Genomic DNA, 19335 nt, shown 5'->3' on the forward strand with positions numbered 1-19335 from the left:
AAAATAGAGATTTGTGTGAGGAAAAATGTATTTAACTGCCAATATGCTGGCTTAATATACATGCTTGATATGTTGCAAGAAATTAGCAATTAGTATTAGACTGACATGATCAAGTTCGAGTTATTTTTGTCGCCCTTCAAATCCTTTAACATAAAATTATTGGATATTATTTCAACTGTATAAAATTTTATACACTATTGTCTTCATTGAGAAGGTATTTTTTCAGCTCCAGAAGGTGAGATTTGTCAAAATGGCTCCTTTGAGAGTAAAGGTTGCAGACCCCTGATCTAGGGGAACATTTATTTAAATGTTAATTAAATGACCGTAACAACACTCATATTTGCTCTATCGGAGAAATTCCAGCAGTTTCTGAAAGCTAAGGATGATTACGGTGATTTTACTCACTCATTACAGAATTATTAAAGATGCTGCATTGTTTTGACGAAGTCGTCACACATGAGGTAAAGAGAAGAGAGACTAAAGTCCAACATGAATTGAAAGAGACCAAATACTGGTGGATTTAATTAAAAAAATATCCGCATTAAGATCCTTCTTGGTGATAAAACCTCCATGGAGGTTCAGGGATTTGAAAATGAAAGAGCATCTGGCAGAATCTTAGAATGTAGGAAGTTAAGGTTAAAGTTGGGCGTGAACTCATTTTTTTCAGCCTCTGCTGGGAGCAGGGTTACTTACTGGTTCACTTGAAGATGTCATCTTCTGAAATAACTACAGACTTGTATTTGTCCTGTTGACGCCTTTAGAGCTTGAGAGTGAAGAATTCTTTTTAATTTCTGGCAGACTAGACGCCTCAAAAGCGTATTGCCTCCTGATGGTGGCAGAAATTGCTTGCAAATTCTACATATGGCCCCTTTACTGAGAATTTACTGTTCTGTAAGCCTTGAGTGTTTGTTTTTATTTTTTTATTTTTATTTCTCAGAGGATAAGTTTCTCATTGCTTTAATGATTGAGAGATTTTAAGATGAAGAGTGTTTTTGAAAGACAGATTATAATAATGGTGATTAACTTCATGTCACAGTCCGGTGTGGGCCCAAATGCAGAAAGAGAAGGAGGCAAGATGGATGCATAGCGTTCTTGAAACCAGTCCATCTTTATTACCAATACAAAACAAAACTTAAATCCAAAAAGACAGGAGGTACAGGGACCAGACGCAGCAGGACACAAGGAGAGAAGACAACATACAATGATCCCACAGTCATACTGTGTCCAAGCACTCAGCTAAATAGTGAGGGAAGCTTGATTGGGAATGGGCCACACCTGGGTGGAAACATGAGGGAGCTAATCAGTCACCAACCAAGCACACAGACATCACTGAGGGGTGGAGCCACACGCAGGAACACCTGAAACACAGACAAGAGTTAAACACTTGACCAGATTCAAACCGAATAAACAAAGACACAGAATAACTTAAAAAGGACCCAAAGGGCTAAATAACAAACAGAACCTGACATTTTTTTTAAAGCCTATATTGTATTTTGCCGTTACAAGGAAGATTCAAGAAAACTTTGAGTACTGTCTTTGAGTATCACGTGGTTGGCCCAAGTGTACTCTTTTTTTTTAAAAGTCTAAATATGGTCACCCTATTATTGTTAAACCATCTCAACTCTGCTTATGTTTTGTACTGATCTTAAAGGGATGTACTTTGTACGTCACAACAGTCACCACCTGAGCAGGATTTACCCTTCAGGCCAGCGTCTCCAGTCCTCCAACTACAACCCCCAGGAAATGTGGAACGGAGGCTGTCAAATTGGTAAGAGCACAACAACTGCCACTCATAGACAGACAGACAGACAGAGAGCAGTGTGTGCTGCTAACACTGATGTTATGTTCTCCCAAAGTTGCTCTGAACTTCCAGACACCAGGTGAGCAAATGGACCTGAACCAAGGCCGCTTCCTGCAGAATGGCCAGTGTGGATACGTTCTGAAGCCGACCTTCATGTGTCAGCCTGACACCACCTTCAACCCTGAGAACGTTGGAGGAGGACCCAGTCACAACCCGCTCCTGCTCACTGTTCAGGTAAGATGCCCTAAAGCTGTCACCAGTGACATCACGGGAAACCATGACAGAAAAGGCCATGATTTATTCAGTGCATTGACCTGCTCTTTGGTTTGTCCTGTTTTTGAATCTCAATGTGACAGATGGACGAGGTCACAATCAATCTCTCTCTTTCAGGTCATCTCAGCACAGCAACTGCCCAAGTCAGAACTGGACAAGCCTAGCTCTATTGTAGACCCTCAGGTGTGGGTGGAGGTCCACGGTGCTCCCATCGACAACGACAAAAAGAAAACCCAATACATTGACAACAACGGTATCTATATCTCCCACTTACTATTAACACAGCCTGTATGAACACCAGTGTCTGTGATGGGCCGAATCCTGGTGAGGGGCTTAGAAACAGAAGTCAGGAACGGACTCTGGAATTAATGAATGAACCAATCAATGCTTACATTACATTTATGTTGCGTTAAAAGTGTTAACATGTGACTGTACGTGTCGAGGCGCTAAATGCATAACACCACACTTTTCTGTGCAAAGCGGACTCACCATTTTCAGTTGGAAACAAGAAGTTTTCGCACTTTGTCAACCCGATGTGTTCTTACTTTATTTTAATATTTACAATATGTATAAAGTGGTAAAACTTTAGAACAATGAACACGTGTACAATATGTTTCATTGAGATAAAAAAGAAACACTTTAAAGTGTAACTAAACCCTTAGGTTAAATTAAAAAAATGCCTTGATTAGGGGTGGGGCTCCTGGAGCAGTTAAGACACGCCAAGTCTATACTATAAAATCTCCGAAGAACAATTTATGCTGTGCTAACTCGCTACTCAATACTCACTATAGCTCTCTATTCATAATTATCTCACTCCAACCTACTCACCACAGATTGTAGCGTCCACAGTTGTTGATAGTTCTTATAGGAGGGGCGGGGCCAACAGTGCTTGTTGATGGTCCAACGTCGTCATGGAAGATTCTTCTCGGCCAATAGCAAAATTCAATGTTAATAGCCGGGTTTCAACCCATAGCGGGCTGTGACTCTAACGTTTTACAACAAAATACGCCAAATTGAAATACTTTAACTAAAATGTTGAGAATTGGACAAACATCAATCAACATTACTACTTAATACTAAGGGTGTAAGAAAAACATTGATTCAGCCATATATCGCAATATTTCACCTTACGATTATTGTATAGATCCAAAAAATGTCCAAATCGATTTTTTAATCATGTTTTTTAATGAAAAAACTAGAGCTCAATAAGCAGAGTTAGAGCCTGGCGGTATTAAATGGGAGGCATTAAGAAAACTGCAGGGGGCACAACAAGTGGTCGCTACAGACTCAGACATCAGCAGACTCTGCTCCTCCCAAAGTTTAAAATCCACTTTTTACGGCGTTGTTCTGTGAGCTTTTTACATTTCTCACCTTTGTGAACGTCAATTTTCGGTACTCTATAAAACATCTTTTCCTTTTCTCAGTTAGAACGATTGGAGCAGCTGTAAACTCCACAAAAACATGGGCATTATGATTATTTCACACAGTGGATTCTCAAGCTTCACTTCCTGCCCTCCATCTGATTTTTTTGCTGTCGAGGGCTGGATGCTATACCTTCCCGCAGGCTGCAGCCATTACTAGTTGTTGCTTTGTCGCGATGCAGCAATGTTATATCTATGGAGCAGACTCCCGTCCACTGTCAGTGAATGGCCATGGGGGGCACTGTCCGTGAATGCCCCCCATGACGTTGACACTGCCAATGAGGCAAGTCACAGATTAATCAACATCTGTTAGAAAGTAACCGATGTTGAACTGATGTTGCAACAGTTCATTGTGCTTATTGATCAGTGTGTTTACAGTCCTTATAATGAAAACCTGACTTACTAATTAGAGTTTCTTAATTTACGTAGTAGTGTTATGCTTCTTTTTCTTCAATATTATTTGGAATATTATAAGAATTGGGGTTCATGTACAATTTATATCATTATTTCAATGTTGTTCTTTCTTATATCAGCCCAATAATTGGTTATCTATCCATTAGTCGGTATCAGCCGATTTGTTTGCTTTTTAAGTCCCCCAATACCAGCCCCAAAAATCTTGAATCGGTCGAGCTCTAGAAAAAAAATCAGTGCATTTTAGCTTTGAAGTTAAATGCACTTTATTTTCATAAAACATACTGGGCACTTTTATAGATGTATGTGGTTACTTTTTTTTTCGATAAATTAATAACTGAACAGAATCAGAATCTGTTGTAGAAGCAAAAGTTAAAATTGTTTGCAAAATGTAATTTGACAGTTTGATAAACATTCCACTTGTTTATGATATTTGTATTTGAATTACAATTAGTTACCATTTACTTATTCTGGCAAGTTTAAAAAAAATGAAATAAATTGCATTTCATACCATTTGTACTTGTAAAAGTTACATTTGTAATTATTGATATTGCGATGTATTGAGATGTATATTGTATTGTCTAGTATTGGAATATATCGTACTGACATTTCAATAGTGAATCGTTACGTCAGATTCATGGCAATGCACACCCCTAGTTAATATCCAAATACATTTGTATTCAGCATAAAAAATGTTTTGGGCTTTAGTTACTCTGTAAATGCTACTACATTAACCACTCAGCAGGGCAGTTGTCATTACATAATCACTACAACGAATAATTACTTCAGGTATAGTTAATTAGTATTTAGCTTTTTGTTTTACCATGTCATGTCATGGTGATGTACCCCAGTGAGAAGCACATAAAACTCAGACTTAATCTTGAAGTTTCCTCGATACGAAAAAATCCAGTTTCGTAGTCCAGGGCCTGGGTGTAGAGCTGAGGACTGCTCACAAATCAAAGTGAATCTGTTACCCATGACAACAAGGGATTTCATGTCTGTGTGAATAACATCAAACATACAATGTTGTGTGAATGGTTGTGTAGGAATGTGTTAATCAGTGTTGTGTGTTACAGGTTTTAACCCTAGGTGGGATTGCACCTTTACCTTTACCGTTCACGTCCCTGACCTGGCTCTGGTTCGCTTCATGGTGGAAGATCACGACTTCACCTCAAGCAATGACTTCCTGGGGCAGTTCACTCTGCCCTTCACCAGTCTCCGCACAGGTGTGTGTGTGTGTGTGTGTGTGTCTGTGTGTGTGTGTGTGACCTGCTGCTTAGACCTTCTGCCTCTCATCTGCTAGGATACCGTCATGTTCGATTGCTGAAACTGGATGGTTCAAGCATTTCACCTGCTTCCTTGTTTGTCCATGTGAAGATCACGCCCTGCCAAAGCAGTCCATCCAAATCACCTACAAAGTCCACAAGCAAGAAGCCTTGATCCAGCTCTACCTCATAGGCAGCAGGAAGCTGACATCTGTAAGAGTCAGTGGATACGACTGTATGCTGTAGTCATTGGTCTTTTTAAAAAGAAAGAAAAACAGGTTTGTGGGTATTTATAGCCAAGTGTTGAATCCTATGCATAGCATGCCTCAGAGTGTTTATATGAAGGATTTAATACTTTTACGCAAATAATATTTTAATGGTTATACGGTTTGAGCTTAAAGCTGCTTCACCACATAACTCACATTTTTAAAACTTCGGCCTGAATGTCGTCCAACAGTTGTTCTCATAAATCCTCTGAGAGGGTTTCACTCAAAGGACAGAAATTGACACTCTAACGTTTGTTATTAGATCCATCATAAACAATTGGTTTGTTGACAAATGATCATGTGACTTGAACTTGGGAAAAGTTTTGTACATTGCATTGTGGGACTTGGAGTCCCGTAGAAGAAAGCAAAGCTGGAAGAAGAAATGTTTTCTTTAAGAACTGTTTTTACTTAATTCTTACTGTGATTAGTTGTGCTTCTTTACCAGACATTGATTCTATGTTAAAGGTTCCATGTCATGCTATTTTTCTCCCATCTCCATTTGTTCTAAGAACTCTAAAAACATAGTATTTGAGTTTTTTTTTTCCCAAACTCACCTGTTTTCTAGAGTTTTAGCCTCTGAAAAGTCACTTTCTGAGCAACTCTACACAAGCAGGCTGATTTGCGGCCTACTTATGCATATTCATGAGTGGGCGTGTCTATAGACAACAGTTTTTCAGGAAAGTTACTTTGATCTCCTGACATGTTTCGACTATCAACTGCCAGTCTTCTTCAGAGACTTCTGCTGATCGCTTCGATGTGTCATTCACTTCAGCCTAATAATTTCAGCAAGTTATTTTTGTCTTCTTTTTAATAATATGTTAAAGTTTATTTTATTCTCCTGATACATGTCAGGAGATCAAAGTAAATTTCCTGAAAAACAGTTGTCTGAAACAATGTTTCAAGTGTAGCAGGCATGTGGTTAGGCAGCTTTACGTTGGGTCGCTGACATTAATTCTAAGGTGATTTAATGAAAGTTTGGTGCTGCCTTTGTTTTGAATTTCTAACAGGTAATTTTTCCTCTTTTGAAGAAAAGAATATTTCATGTACATTTTGTAAAAAGGACTCGTAGTCCTTGTGAGTAGACATATGAAGGATAGGATGTGTGTTTGTGAAGTTGCAGAAAACAGACGTGGGTCCTTTAGGGCCATCGACCCACAGCAGGATCACACAAGTGGTCTTGGACTCTAAACGGGCTTCGCTCCAGGTTTTTAGATTGTGCATTTTACCCTCAAATCTTGAAGTGCTAACACTTGATTTACTCGTATTGTTGCAAAGTCTGATAGTATTACCCTGTTTACATTACATTGTATTTATTCCATCATTGCTGGTAGAAAGCAGGAAGGATTGAAGCTGTCTGTGAGGTTCCATATTTCCTTTATATTCTGAGGCTTTTGTTGTTAAACTGAAGCCTAATTTAAACTCCCACACTCCTGAAGTTGTGCTGCCACCAGAGTGACAGAGATGTTTTAGCTCCTATTCAGATTCTGTTTGTTTGTACTGTACACACACACACGCGTTTTGTGTGTGGTTTTCTAGACAGTGTGATTCCAATTATATATGATATTTTTTGTCCAGTATTTTTTAGATTATTCCAAATTATTTACATTTTAATGTAGCTCTGTTGTTTTACTGTATCATATTTTACATTATTTGTTTTTGGTTTTTATGTATTTTTTTGGTTTTACAAATGACTAATTATTCCCAACACATGCAGCTCAGATTACAGAGAAAAGTTCAGAAGTTTGTGCCTGCCTGGTGACACAATGGTTAACATCTTCTACCCTGTACTGAGATTACCAGCATGGGTTTGAGTCCCTTTAACTTTAATCAGTCTTTAATAGCCTCAAGCACCATTATGTTTAGAACGGAATGGTTAACTGGTATCCTGGGGGCCATATGCAGCCCACGGCCTGTTTGTGCAGCCCCTCAAAGTTAATGCACAATTTCACTCGAAAAACATACAAAACAACAACAGAAATACTTAAAATTCCAGACAAATGCACAAAGGACAAACTAAATGTGCAAAATGACTCCAAAACAAATGCAAAATGAGAAAAACATAGACAAATTGACTCCAAAAATGTACAAAACAAGAGCACTCAGAAAGTCCAAACCCCCACAAAATTTAGAGGTACGATATCTACACCACCTTCAGGTTCATTTCCAAAATCAAACCCGTTCGTCCTCATGTGTCTCAGCTCACCAATTTTCATTTAAATCTGTTAAGAACTTTTTAAAATATCCTGCCAAAAAACATCACATTAACAGACGGATAAACAGACAAACGCCGGTGAAATAATTTTCTACCTTGAGGGAGGCAATGACAACAAAACGACACAAAAATGACTGGAAAATACACAAAACAACCACAAAAACACACAAATCCTGTGTTTTGTTCAATCCATTTCTCCATTGGACATTATTCTAAATGCTGACATGAATGTTCATCATGTGACCCTCGGATCACACAAACACATTTTTGTGGCCCCGCTGCGATCTCTGGTTTAGAAGATGGATGGATCACACCTGCATTTATGAATGAATCTCTCTTTTATTCTGTAGTTATATTATTATCATACTAATATTAATATATATATATATATATATATATATATACCGATATTAATGGCTTGTGTTGTTATACCAGCAGATTAAAAGTCACTAACGAGATGGTGATAAGTTCAGGATGTGACAGATTATTTCTATATGAGCTGCTATGTGTGCTCCTTCACTGACACCATGCTGAAGGAAATCTGAGTATTTGGGGAAGACAATCAGATGTTTGGTTCAGGAACAAAGTCTAAACCTTTTAAAATGTATCCACTGTGTGTGTAGATCACGTGTCAAACTCAAGGCCCGGGGGCCAATTCCTGCCCTATAGAGCATCCAATTTTGCCCGCAGGAGAAAGTAACAAAAAAAGACATGAATCAATGTGTAAATTACAACTAATTTTATTGTAGATATTGCAGTCCCTTCAAATACACACATTTAATGAAATGTTACAATATTGGCCACCGCTCACAGTTTATAAATTGTTGAAAGAACTCACTCAACAATTTTGCTCAAATTATTCCACAAAATGTATCCAAATGAAAATTATTACAAAATCAAGTACATTTAAGTGTAGATCCTTCAGGGACTGATACCTGTCACTTATTGCTTGGATACTTACATACATTACCTATCATTTAAAGGTGGATGTGCAAAGTAGGGCATATTATTGTTAAATGTTCTTGTTTTCCCACCTAATCTATGGCTTACTTGAGATCATTCTGGTCCGTATTTGGCCCCTGAACTAAAATGAGTTTAACATCCCTGGTGTAGACGATCTCTTATTGCACTAGTCACATGGTCATGTGACCATCTCCTTTAAACAATTGAATGGGTTCCAGGTCTCCTTGTTGAGAAGCAGCTCCTGTTTCTGCCTGTCTGGCATGCTGTAGTGAACAGATGATGCTTCTCCTCAGTGTGTATTGGTTCATTCGCCTCGTATTGACCTACTTTGGACAGGTTTCTCTCTGTCTAGTGTTTTTTAAAAGAATGAAACCAAAGTGTATGATGTACAATCCCTGTTTTTTACTATAGTAGAAGAGATTCCGTTATGCAAACGAAAATGCTGATGTGCACTAGATAGATGTGCTGCCTTGTTGTTAGCCTGTAAGAACAACATACTGTAGCAATAGAAATGTTTGGCTGTAGTTGTCTCTGCTTTGTTATTAGTGACTTTGTGTTGACCATGTTGTGTGCCAGTTTTATACAATGCATTTTAAACTGAGGATTTGCTTATTTGACAAATAGCTACATGAACATGTTTGTGGAAATATATTCAGCTCCAGCTCCAAAGGTTTAAAAGGAGACAGAAAGCTTGAATTTCATTTGAAAAGGTTATTTTTAAAAGATGAGAGACTGAGTGTAAATAAGATCACACACACTTAAACAACTAATTATTAACACTTAGTAACACTAACATCTGGGTCATGGCTCCTGTTGGTGGGTGGAATGTCGGGTAATGGACTCTGGAAAGCCATTTCAGCAAAAAATTGATATTAACCTAGTTCAGCTTTACTAGTACTCAGTGTGAGTGCATGTACTCAGTTTAAGTTTACTAGTGTCACTAGTACTACGAGTAAGCCGTATCTTAATGAGGAGGCGGGGAAAGCCAACTTAGGCTTGCCATTGGCTTAGGGAAATCTTATGACCAATCAGGGAGCTGGATTTGGTTATACTCTAGTGCAGGGGTTCTCAACCTTAGGATCAGGACCCCATCTGGGGTTGTGAGACCGTGGGAGGGGGTCGACAGATGCCTTCAAGAAACAGAAATTTTTTGGGAAAATACGAGCCCATTTTTCCTTACTTGTACCCTTTTTCCGCGAGTTCACCAGACTTGAGACATTTTAACCTATACTTCCATCACTTTTACTTACCATATTTTTGCTACATTACTCCCATTTCTGCCACTTCTCCATCAAATTTCAAAGCCATTTCTCCACATTTTTCCACTTTTAAGACATTTTCAACACTTATAAACCCTTTATACCACTGAACCCACCTAATGTTGCATATGTTGACCATTATTGTCACTTTTAACCTCTTTTCACCATTCAAACTAATTGTTCCTACTTTTTTCTGGCACTTTAAAGCCAATATTAACACTTTGAACTCTTTGTACCACTTTTTCTGTCTGTTTTTGCCCACCCATTTTATTTCTGAACAAAACAAGGATTTACATCTTTAAGATGACTATATACTACGGTACAAATAACAAACTTCATGGACAACAGTGGTCAGATGAATAAATAAATGTGGTTATCACAGATTCGTAGAACAATGAACCATCAATTGCTGACTTCATTGTTCATGTCTGTGTTCAACCACCTTCAGCTACAGTGGGGGTCCCCGGTCTGTGGCACCTATATTTTGGTGGTCGCGGACTGAAAAAGTTGAGAACCTCTTGTATTAACAACATGATTTCTTCCTTAAATTTGAGAGACGTCGACTACTTAACAATCTGCCATAATACTTCAATTCATTTTGCAATGTCATTTATGGGACATATCCAGAATGGATCCTTTTTTTACATGTTAAATAACAAATGACCCATTTCCTAAATTTTGACCCTGGTTCTAATGAGAGCATATTCCACATAGAACCCCTGGCAAAAATGATGGAATCACCAGTCTTGGAGGATATTCATTCAGTTGTTTCATTTTATAGATAATAAGTAGATCACAGACATGCTACTAAACTGAAGTCATTTAAAATGGCAACATTCTGGCTTAAAGAAACACAAAGAAATTAAGAAAAAAGATTGTGGTAGTCAATAACAACCGCTTTCTTAGATCAAGCAGAAGGAAAAATGATGGAATCACCCTGTAAGTTTCCATTTTCAAAACTAACACCTGCATCAGATTAAGTCTGCTCATTAGTCTCTAGTTAGAAAATGAGTACTGACACCTTGGAGAAGCTGATTGACATGAATCATGATTCCAACACAAGAGATGTCAGTTGAAACAAAGGAGAGGAATTATCAAACTTCTTATATACGATAAATCATCACGGAATGTTGCAAAAGATGTTGTTCAGTCAGCTGTGTCTAAAACCTGGACCAAGTACAAAGAACATGGGAAGGTTGTAAAAGGTGAGCATACTGGTAGACCAAGGAAGTCATCAAAGCATCAAGACAGAAAACATAAAGCAACAGAAAATACACAGCAAATCAAATGAGGAACAAATTGGCAGGAACTGGAATCAACGTCTGTGACTGAAAAAAGTTAAACAAAAGCCATCATTAACACCTAAACAGAAAAGAACAAAGTTACAATGGGCTAAGGAAAAGACATCGTGGACTGTGGATGAAAGTCTTATTCAGTGATGAATCGCCAATCTGCATTGAGCAAGATGATGATGTTTGCTGCTGTTCCAATGAGATTTATGAAGATGACTTCCTGAAGAAAACACATACATTTCCACAGTCATTGATCATATGATAAAGGCACTGGAGAGATCTAGTAAAGCAATTGTTATTGACTGCCACAATTTTTTTCTCTTGATTTATTTTAGTGCCATTTTAAATGACTTCAGTTTTGTGACATGTCTGTGATCTACTTTTTTCTACAATATTAAACAACTGAATGAACATTCTCCAAGACTGGTGATTCCAAAAGTTTTGGCAGGGGTTGTACACATTCTCTGTATCATATTTTGTTCTTTCATTTTATCAGACAGACTTTTGGAGGTGGAGCTTCACATCTGTATGTGGTTGAAAAACAAAGACCAAACTCTGTGGTTTGGTATAAACTGTAGCATTGATGTAAACGCTGTAATACCAGCATTTTGGCATTGTTATCATTTATTTATGAATGTATTCATCTAAAACTTAATGCTGTTTTGTTAACAAACGCTGTGTCAGGCTTTGTGTACTTATGTTATTAAATATAATGAAAATATCTGAAAAGCCAGTAGAAGCTGTTTCGACCTATTGATGTTTGAGTGAAGTTCAGACGGCTGTTCCACTACATGTCTCACAATAAACAGTGACAATAGAAATATTTGAAGCTGCTGCTTTATTGATTGATTCCTAAAAAGACTTTCTTTCTTTGCCTGCTGCTCTTCTATGAAAGCATCCGAGGCTAACCCAGCTCATAAGGCCCTGGACGGGGATCCAGTCTGTCCTACAGCCTTCAAGGTTTTCATTGCTCACTCCTTAAAATCTCCTTTTGTTTCATTTTAAATCCATTTAGCACTTTCATGTGCTTCAAACAACTCATTCTGATAAAACATCTGTTAGAAACATTGCTCTGTGTAGCAAGTCATTAACATTATTGGAAAGATGTTAATTTTCAAACCCAACCACTTATCAAACATAATTGTTAAAATAATGTATCTAACAAAGTAACTGACTTGAAAAAAATACTTTTATAATTTATCAATGCAACAAATATTCAGATGTTCAACAACTGCTAAAGTGCTGCCCTTGCATTGACTTGTGGCTTAAGTTTGATTTTCATTTATTTTAGACATCAAACTAATCATCGCTACTTTTAAGATTTACATCTCACCTCTCACTGTCACGTGTCAGAGAAAATCCAAAAAGGCACAAGAAAACCAGAGTGCATGAGACAAAACACAGCAGGACACGAGGAGGGTAACATTGACAATGATCCAGCAAGCATTCAGGGGCAGATTCACTAATATCTACTAATAAAAGCAAGAAAGGTCTGTGTGTGTGTGAATGTGTGAGTGTGAGTGTGTGTGTGTTTGGAGCGAATATCTCCCCGACGCGGTATGAGTTCGACCTGAAACTTAGTCAACGACTTCCAAATACCCGTAATTTGATGTAGCAAAATGTTAAAAACTAATTTTAAGATTACGGCCCTCTGTGTCTTGAGCACGCTACTTCCAGTTCCGGGTTCATGATGTCACTGTGTCGCAGTTTGTTTGGGTTAAAAAAAAAGGTCAATAGTAAAAACATTTTTGTACTGATAAAAGTAATTTAAGTTAATATTTCTTGGTTATTTAATATTTCATGTTTATTTAAAATTATTCCTGTGATCCAAATGTGCTTGGGTGCATGCGTGCGGCTGATTACGTGCGTGTGTGTCAGACAGTGACCCACGGAGGAGAGATGGATGCATGTCCAGCTTTTTTTTTTGCTTGTCAAACTATCACCGCAAACAGTTCCAGATTTCATGAATCGTTTTTGGGATTTTTTTTTCTGTTTTTCATGCAAAAAGTCTAGTGTATTTTGGAGTTAACTTTTGTTTTAATTTTCTGACTTTTTAAAATAAAAAATTTTTTGGACCAATTTTTTTTAATTTTTTCATGCACATTTGTTTCTGTTTTTGGACACATTTTTAGTTTTGTTTTTCAAACTATTTCTTTAACATGTTTTTCTGTAAAAAAAAAAAAAAAAATCTGTTTTTTGGACTAATTTTTTTCTGTTTTTGTGTGTGAATATTTTCCGTTGGCTATATTTCTCTTTTTAGCTTAGAGGATTTATTTCTTTGAGTGCAAACATGGCTGTGTGTTTAATTAGATTTGTTTACTCCAAAAAACTTGTTTTTTAGTCCCCATAAAAAAAAAAAAAAAAAAAACGTTTTTCAGATCAACTGATTTTTTTTTTCTTCTTTTTTCAAGTGAATGCAATACGCTTTCATACAAATTAACTTCCTCTGAACAGTATTTAAGATAATAGATAACAACAATATGAATTGAAATGGAGCACAAGACATCAACAGAAAACACAACAGATCATTTTCAAAACAGTGGCTTTGGATTTGCTCAAGAAAACTTGTAGAATTGCAGCTGTAACATCAGTCCAACAAGCTTTAGAGCTTTAAAATTAGTGCTGTCAAGAGATTTAAAAAATTGTGCGATTAATTAATCATGCTCTGTAATTAACTAATCTAATTAATCTGTTTTTTTATCGCACCTAAAAATTGCTGAGAAACACCCTCAACTTGAGGTAGTTTCATTTAAATCACATTATTGTGGCGGATCAAAAAATGGTAGATAACAAATTGTCTTTGTAAAGTAATTTATTGTTTTTAACAGACTTGTAGATATTTACATTTCACTAGGGGTGTGCCAAAAAATCGATACAACGATATATCACAATATTTTGTCTTGCGGTAAATTATCGATACACTCCCGCCAAATGTTATCTTTTTTTTCTTTTTCCTTTTTATACAAGTTAAGTTTCAAGCACAAGTTAAATGTTCTCAGGTTTTCAAGTTTACAAAGAACAAATTTATATTAGTATTAGCACTGAAATGTGTGTGCAGTCTGCTGTGCTGGTTGAATTTTACACATGGTGGTAGTTAAAATGTGTGCCCAGGTTTTCATAGACCACCCAGTTGTTTATTGAGATGTGCATTTAGATGACTTTGTTGTAATTTGCGCTATACAGATAAAGTTAAATTGAATTGAATTATATTATAATGCACTGACTGAAATGTTTATTTTTCATATGCAGTGAAATTTTCTTGTTAAGTAGCACTGATAAGTTCTTGTTAAGTAGCACTGATATGTGTCCATGTTTACAGAAAAGTTGATAATACTAGCACTGAAATTAGTAATTTCTGCATTCATGTTGTTTTTAATGATTTCAAGTTAATTTGCACAGACAGCATTAACAATATTTTGGTGAAGCATTATTTTCTATCAGTTTTCCCTTAAAGACTGTTATGGCAATTTTTATATTCATCATAATATCGTCAAATGTGTGTTCATGTGTACAATTTGTCATGTTTTAATACATTATGACTCCATTACTCTTCGCACTTTTGAACAGCTGAATCATGTTAGATTAAATAGTACAGATCGTATTGTACTCAGTGCAACACAGAGTCTCTGCTGAAGGCCATACACACAAACACACACACTATCAAGGATAGATAAGAGTGGCGCCCAATCTTCCTCATAATATACACGTCTTCATCATCCTCAAATGTTTCCACTGTTGGGCATCTGACTCCCTCCTTCTCCTTACCTCAGGGTGGAACCTTTTCTGTTATCTGTATAAAAGCTAAAGCTGTGAAACTGTTAGTTAGAGTGGGTCTTGCCTTTTTGCTCTGCCACGAGCCTTTTGCCTTTCATTCTTTCAGGATCGAAGCTTCTTTTTTACTACTTTTTAATTTAATTTTATAATAAACCTTTTTTATAAAATCATCAATGCCTCGCCTGGACTCCATCATTCAACCAGAGCAATAAATCATGTCTCCAAATGAGGTCAACCGCAAATTTGCCGTGACAAGACTTAAACATACCACAAAGACATTGGACTACTTGTGGCCAGTGTGTGTTAAAAAGAGCCACTGTGCAGTATACACTTCATTTTACTTGGCTGTTATTCATGTGAAATTGATTGACAATGTTTTGTAATTCCTTTGAAATAGAATGCAGTCAATAAATTCTGAATTTCTTTAGTGACACAGATATCGTGATGTATTGTGAATGAAATTTCCCGTGATATGTCGATTATCGCTGTATCAGGATTGTGGGCAAAAATAATAATTGTGATGTATCGAATTGCAAGGTAATAATAATAATAATACATTTTATTTGTAGTGCACTTTACATTTGATGCCAAACCTCAAAGTGCTACAGGATTAAAACAATACAACACAACATATATTAAAAGACAGGACTAAAAGAGGCATTAACCGTTAAAATAAGTTTCTGTAAAAAGGTGATATTTAAGTTTTTTCTTAAAAATGTCCAAAAAAGGCCCTGTCGCCCATTGTTTTGAGCCATGTCCTGGCCGTGACCAGACGGTGCTGTTGGCCTGACCGGGTCCTGGTTGACATGTGAGGTGTAAGTAAGTAAGTAATTTATTTATAAAGCGCTTTTTGCAAATCACAAAGTGCTGTACAGAGTTGTGGTAAAAATACAAATGCAACATCATAATAGAATGACAAAACATGGGTGCGACCGTGGCTCAGGTGGTTGAGGGTCGTCTTCTGATGGAGAGGTTGGGGGTTCGATCCCAGTACCTGACTATATGTTGAAGTGTCCTTGGGCAAGACACTGAACCCTAAGTTGCTCCCAGTGGTCGACTAGCGCCTTGCATGGCAGCCCTGTCCCACTGGTGTGTGAATGTCTGAGTGAATGGGTGAATGAGCTGATATGTAAAGCGCTTTGAGACTGCTTCAGTGTGGGGATAAAGCGCTATACAAATCAAGACCATTTACCATTCGTCTGGTTTTAAATTTAGTTTTTGGGGTCTTTAGGAGACCCTGACCTGAAGACCGAAGGCTTCTCCCTGATGAGTAGGGGCACAACAGGTCCAAGATATATTTAGGGGCCTGACCATGTAATGCTCGGAACGTAAGAATTAATATTTTGTACTCTATTCGAAACTTAACTGGAAGCCAGTGCAGAGTAGAAAGAATGTGGGATGTTCTGGGAGCACCAGTTAAAAGTCTGGCAGCAGCGTTCTGAATGATCTGGAGTCTGTTCAGTGTCGACTTACTCAAACAAGTAAAAACAGAATTACAATAGTCAATACGTGATATAAATGCGTGTATGACCAGTTTGAGATCTGATTTTGATGCCTCACTTTAGAAATATTTCTCAGGTGATAAAAACAGTTTTTGGTCAATTGACGACAGTGACCCTCCAAAGACATTGACTGATCAAAAACAACCCCAAGGTTTCTGAGGCTGGTATAAACAGATGAGCCCAGATCACCAAGGGAGTTTTTAACCAGAGGATCTTTTTATCAGGAGCAATTATCAGTTTCTGTTTTGTTTGAATTTATCTGGAGATAATTTGATGACAACCAGTTTTTGATACTGGATATATAATCAAAGAACTCAGATAAAAAGTGAAACTCTAAGTCATTAAAGGAGCAGTACATAAAAAGCATAAAAACGACAAGACAGATTTTAAAAATCATGGATCAACAGACCAAGAGGCATCAGATACAATAAAAACAAAACAGGCCCCAGAACAGAGCCCTGGGCTACTCCACATGACAGGTTGGACATATTAGACATAACATCGTTAATAGTAACATTAAAATTTCTTCCATTTAAGAGGGTAAACCACTGGAGAACAGCACCAGAAAACCCCATCTCAGATTTGAGTCGATCAACTAGTATACTGTGATCTACAGTGTCAAAGGTAGCTGTCTGATCAAGTAATAATGGTAAGTAGTAGTCAGCGGCCATCATCATGTCACTAGAAACTTTCAGAAGAGCAGTTACAGTCTAAAACCAGATTGATATTTATCATAAAAATCATGCTGTTCCATGTATGAGGTTAGCTGCTTAGCAACAGTGACGAGCCGTGACCACTGGGGTTGGGTAGGCACAGCGTTGCAAATCAAGACCACAAATGACAATTTTTATTTATTTTTTTCTTCCCCCTTCTCTTCACATGCTGTCAAAGCTCAACACTGCAAGAAGTGCAATCATTATGAGACAGCAATGACAATTTTCAATATAGCCTCCTCTCCCAACAAGATACTGTATATCTCATGACGACAACAACTCGGACTGCGGAGCTGTCTGCGGTGCTGAAAACACGTCTGCACCCCAAATTCACGTAACAGCCAAAACCTTTACAACAATACGTTTATGCACGTATTCAAAATGTGCAGCACCTCTTCCTCTTAAGTCATGCTATTCACATTGTTATTCTTTCATAAACACCATATTTTACCATATACACACACCATTTAGAATCAGAATCAGAATCAACTTTATTGGCCAGGGGTGAATGAATACACACGAGGAATTTCTTTTGGTGACCTGTGCTCTCTCAGGTAGTATAACATTAAATAATAACAATCAACTAGAATAAAGAAAATAAAGAAAATAAAGAAAAATAAATGAAAAAAGAAGTATAAACATAAATATAAGAGTAGTTAGACTAATATGTGCAAACTAAATAAAAATAACAAGCTCACACAATGACCACTGCTGTAATCACAGAGAGAGAGAGAGATATTAAACTTTAGACTTAATTTATTTGAAGATGAAGTCCAATGCGTCTGTCTTTCTGGACAAAGATGTTGATCACAGCAGTGTAAAAGTCCGCTGTCTTGGCCTTCAGCTTTATGAGTCTCTCTTTCTCAATGGATATGAGAGCCAGCAATGAAAGTCTTCCTTGCTCTGTTCTGTTGCAGCCCTAGGTTTTGATGCGTTTTAAAGCAGAAAATGACCTCTCCACTGATGCTGTGGTGGCTGGAATGGTCAACACCAACTTCAGCAGTTTCGTTGCCACTGAAACAGTCTTTTCAAGGTCATTTTCAACCAGGAAAGCCAGCAGTTGTTGAGGTGATTTGTTTTTGATCACCTGTGAGCTATGTAGTCCGATGAGGTCGGCTTTTAGCCTCACAAAATCAGAATGCTTGCCATATTTAGCGAAAATGATTATGAAATGAGTCAAATGACTTGCGCTGGTTGTTTAAGGCTTTCATGGTGTCGCTGACACGAAGGGAGCAGAATCCTATGTCCATCACTTTGGCCTGGACAACACGGAACAATGCATCCGTCTCTGTGAATATCGCGCTGTAAACCATTAGAAGAAAGCAGGTGGAAGCTTTAGAGAGCCAGGGACTGAATCCAGAGGCCATAGCTAGAACTTGTCCATCCCATTCGTCAGGGTTTTCCTGAATAAGTTTGAACACATCACGAAGCTCTGGGTGGTGGAAAATGATGGTTTGAACAAGCCTGGAGTTTGAGTTCCATCTTGTAGCTGCTGCTAGTGGAATGCATCATTTCACCACTTCATCCAGCAGTTTGCTGCGTTTTGTAGACTTAGTAAAATAAGCAGCAAGGTCTTCCACAGTCTTAAAAAATACTTTACACTCAGGGATCATCTGTGCAGACTGTGAAAAGATGAGGTTCAGTTAATGACCGTAGCAGTGAGTAAACATTGCTTCCGGGACCTTTTCTCTGATTTTTGCCTGCACACCATTTAGCTGGGATGCGGCATCATAGGTTTGCACTACCAACTTGTGTACACAGTTAAACTTGTCCAGTACACCAAACACGTAGTTACTGATTGCTGTCGCTCTCCTGTCATCACTGACATCATTGAAGCCCAAAAAAGCCTCCTTCACCTCACTGCCAGAGACGTACCTTAAAATGACTGAGAATTGAGCCTTGTTTGTGATGTCTGTAGTTTCATCTACTTCCACGGCAACAAACTAGGCAGCACTCACTTCGTCTTTAATGTCATCCATCAGAACATGTGCAATGGCCTCAATCAAGTCATTCTGAATTCTGTTTGAGGTGCCGGAAAACACTGTCGATGACTCCAAGTGAGAAGATAAATCTCCATCCTTAGTGGCTAGCAGGTGCAGCAGCTCAATGAAGAACTTTTAATCTCATAGTTTCCACAGGAAGCAAGCTCTTGTTTACCGAGGAAACACACAACATCAATGAGA

At 37.7% G+C, this 19335-nt stretch overlaps 1 protein-coding gene across 1 annotated transcript in view; it reads left to right on the top strand.

Annotated features, from left to right (window-relative positions):
• Positions 1–5870, top strand: part of LOC114481074 (1-phosphatidylinositol 4,5-bisphosphate phosphodiesterase delta-3-A-like) — a 38709-nt gene extending 32839 nt beyond the window's left edge. The window contains exons 12-16 of the mRNA XM_028475440.1: positions 1652–1768; positions 1857–2035; positions 2192–2327; positions 4983–5132; positions 5210–5870. Coding sequence (XP_028331241.1) covers positions 1652–1768; positions 1857–2035; positions 2192–2327; positions 4983–5132; positions 5210–5346 — 719 coding nt within the window. The 3' untranslated portion in view covers positions 5347–5870. The remainder of the gene's footprint in view (positions 1–1651; positions 1769–1856; positions 2036–2191; positions 2328–4982; positions 5133–5209) is intronic.
• The last annotated feature ends 13465 nt before the right edge of the window (positions 5871–19335 follow it).

Source organism: Gouania willdenowi, chromosome 19 (assembly GCF_900634775.1).
Source record: "Gouania willdenowi chromosome 19, fGouWil2.1, whole genome shotgun sequence".
NCBI classification, from domain to species: Eukaryota; Metazoa; Chordata; class Actinopteri; order Blenniiformes; family Gobiesocidae; genus Gouania; species Gouania willdenowi.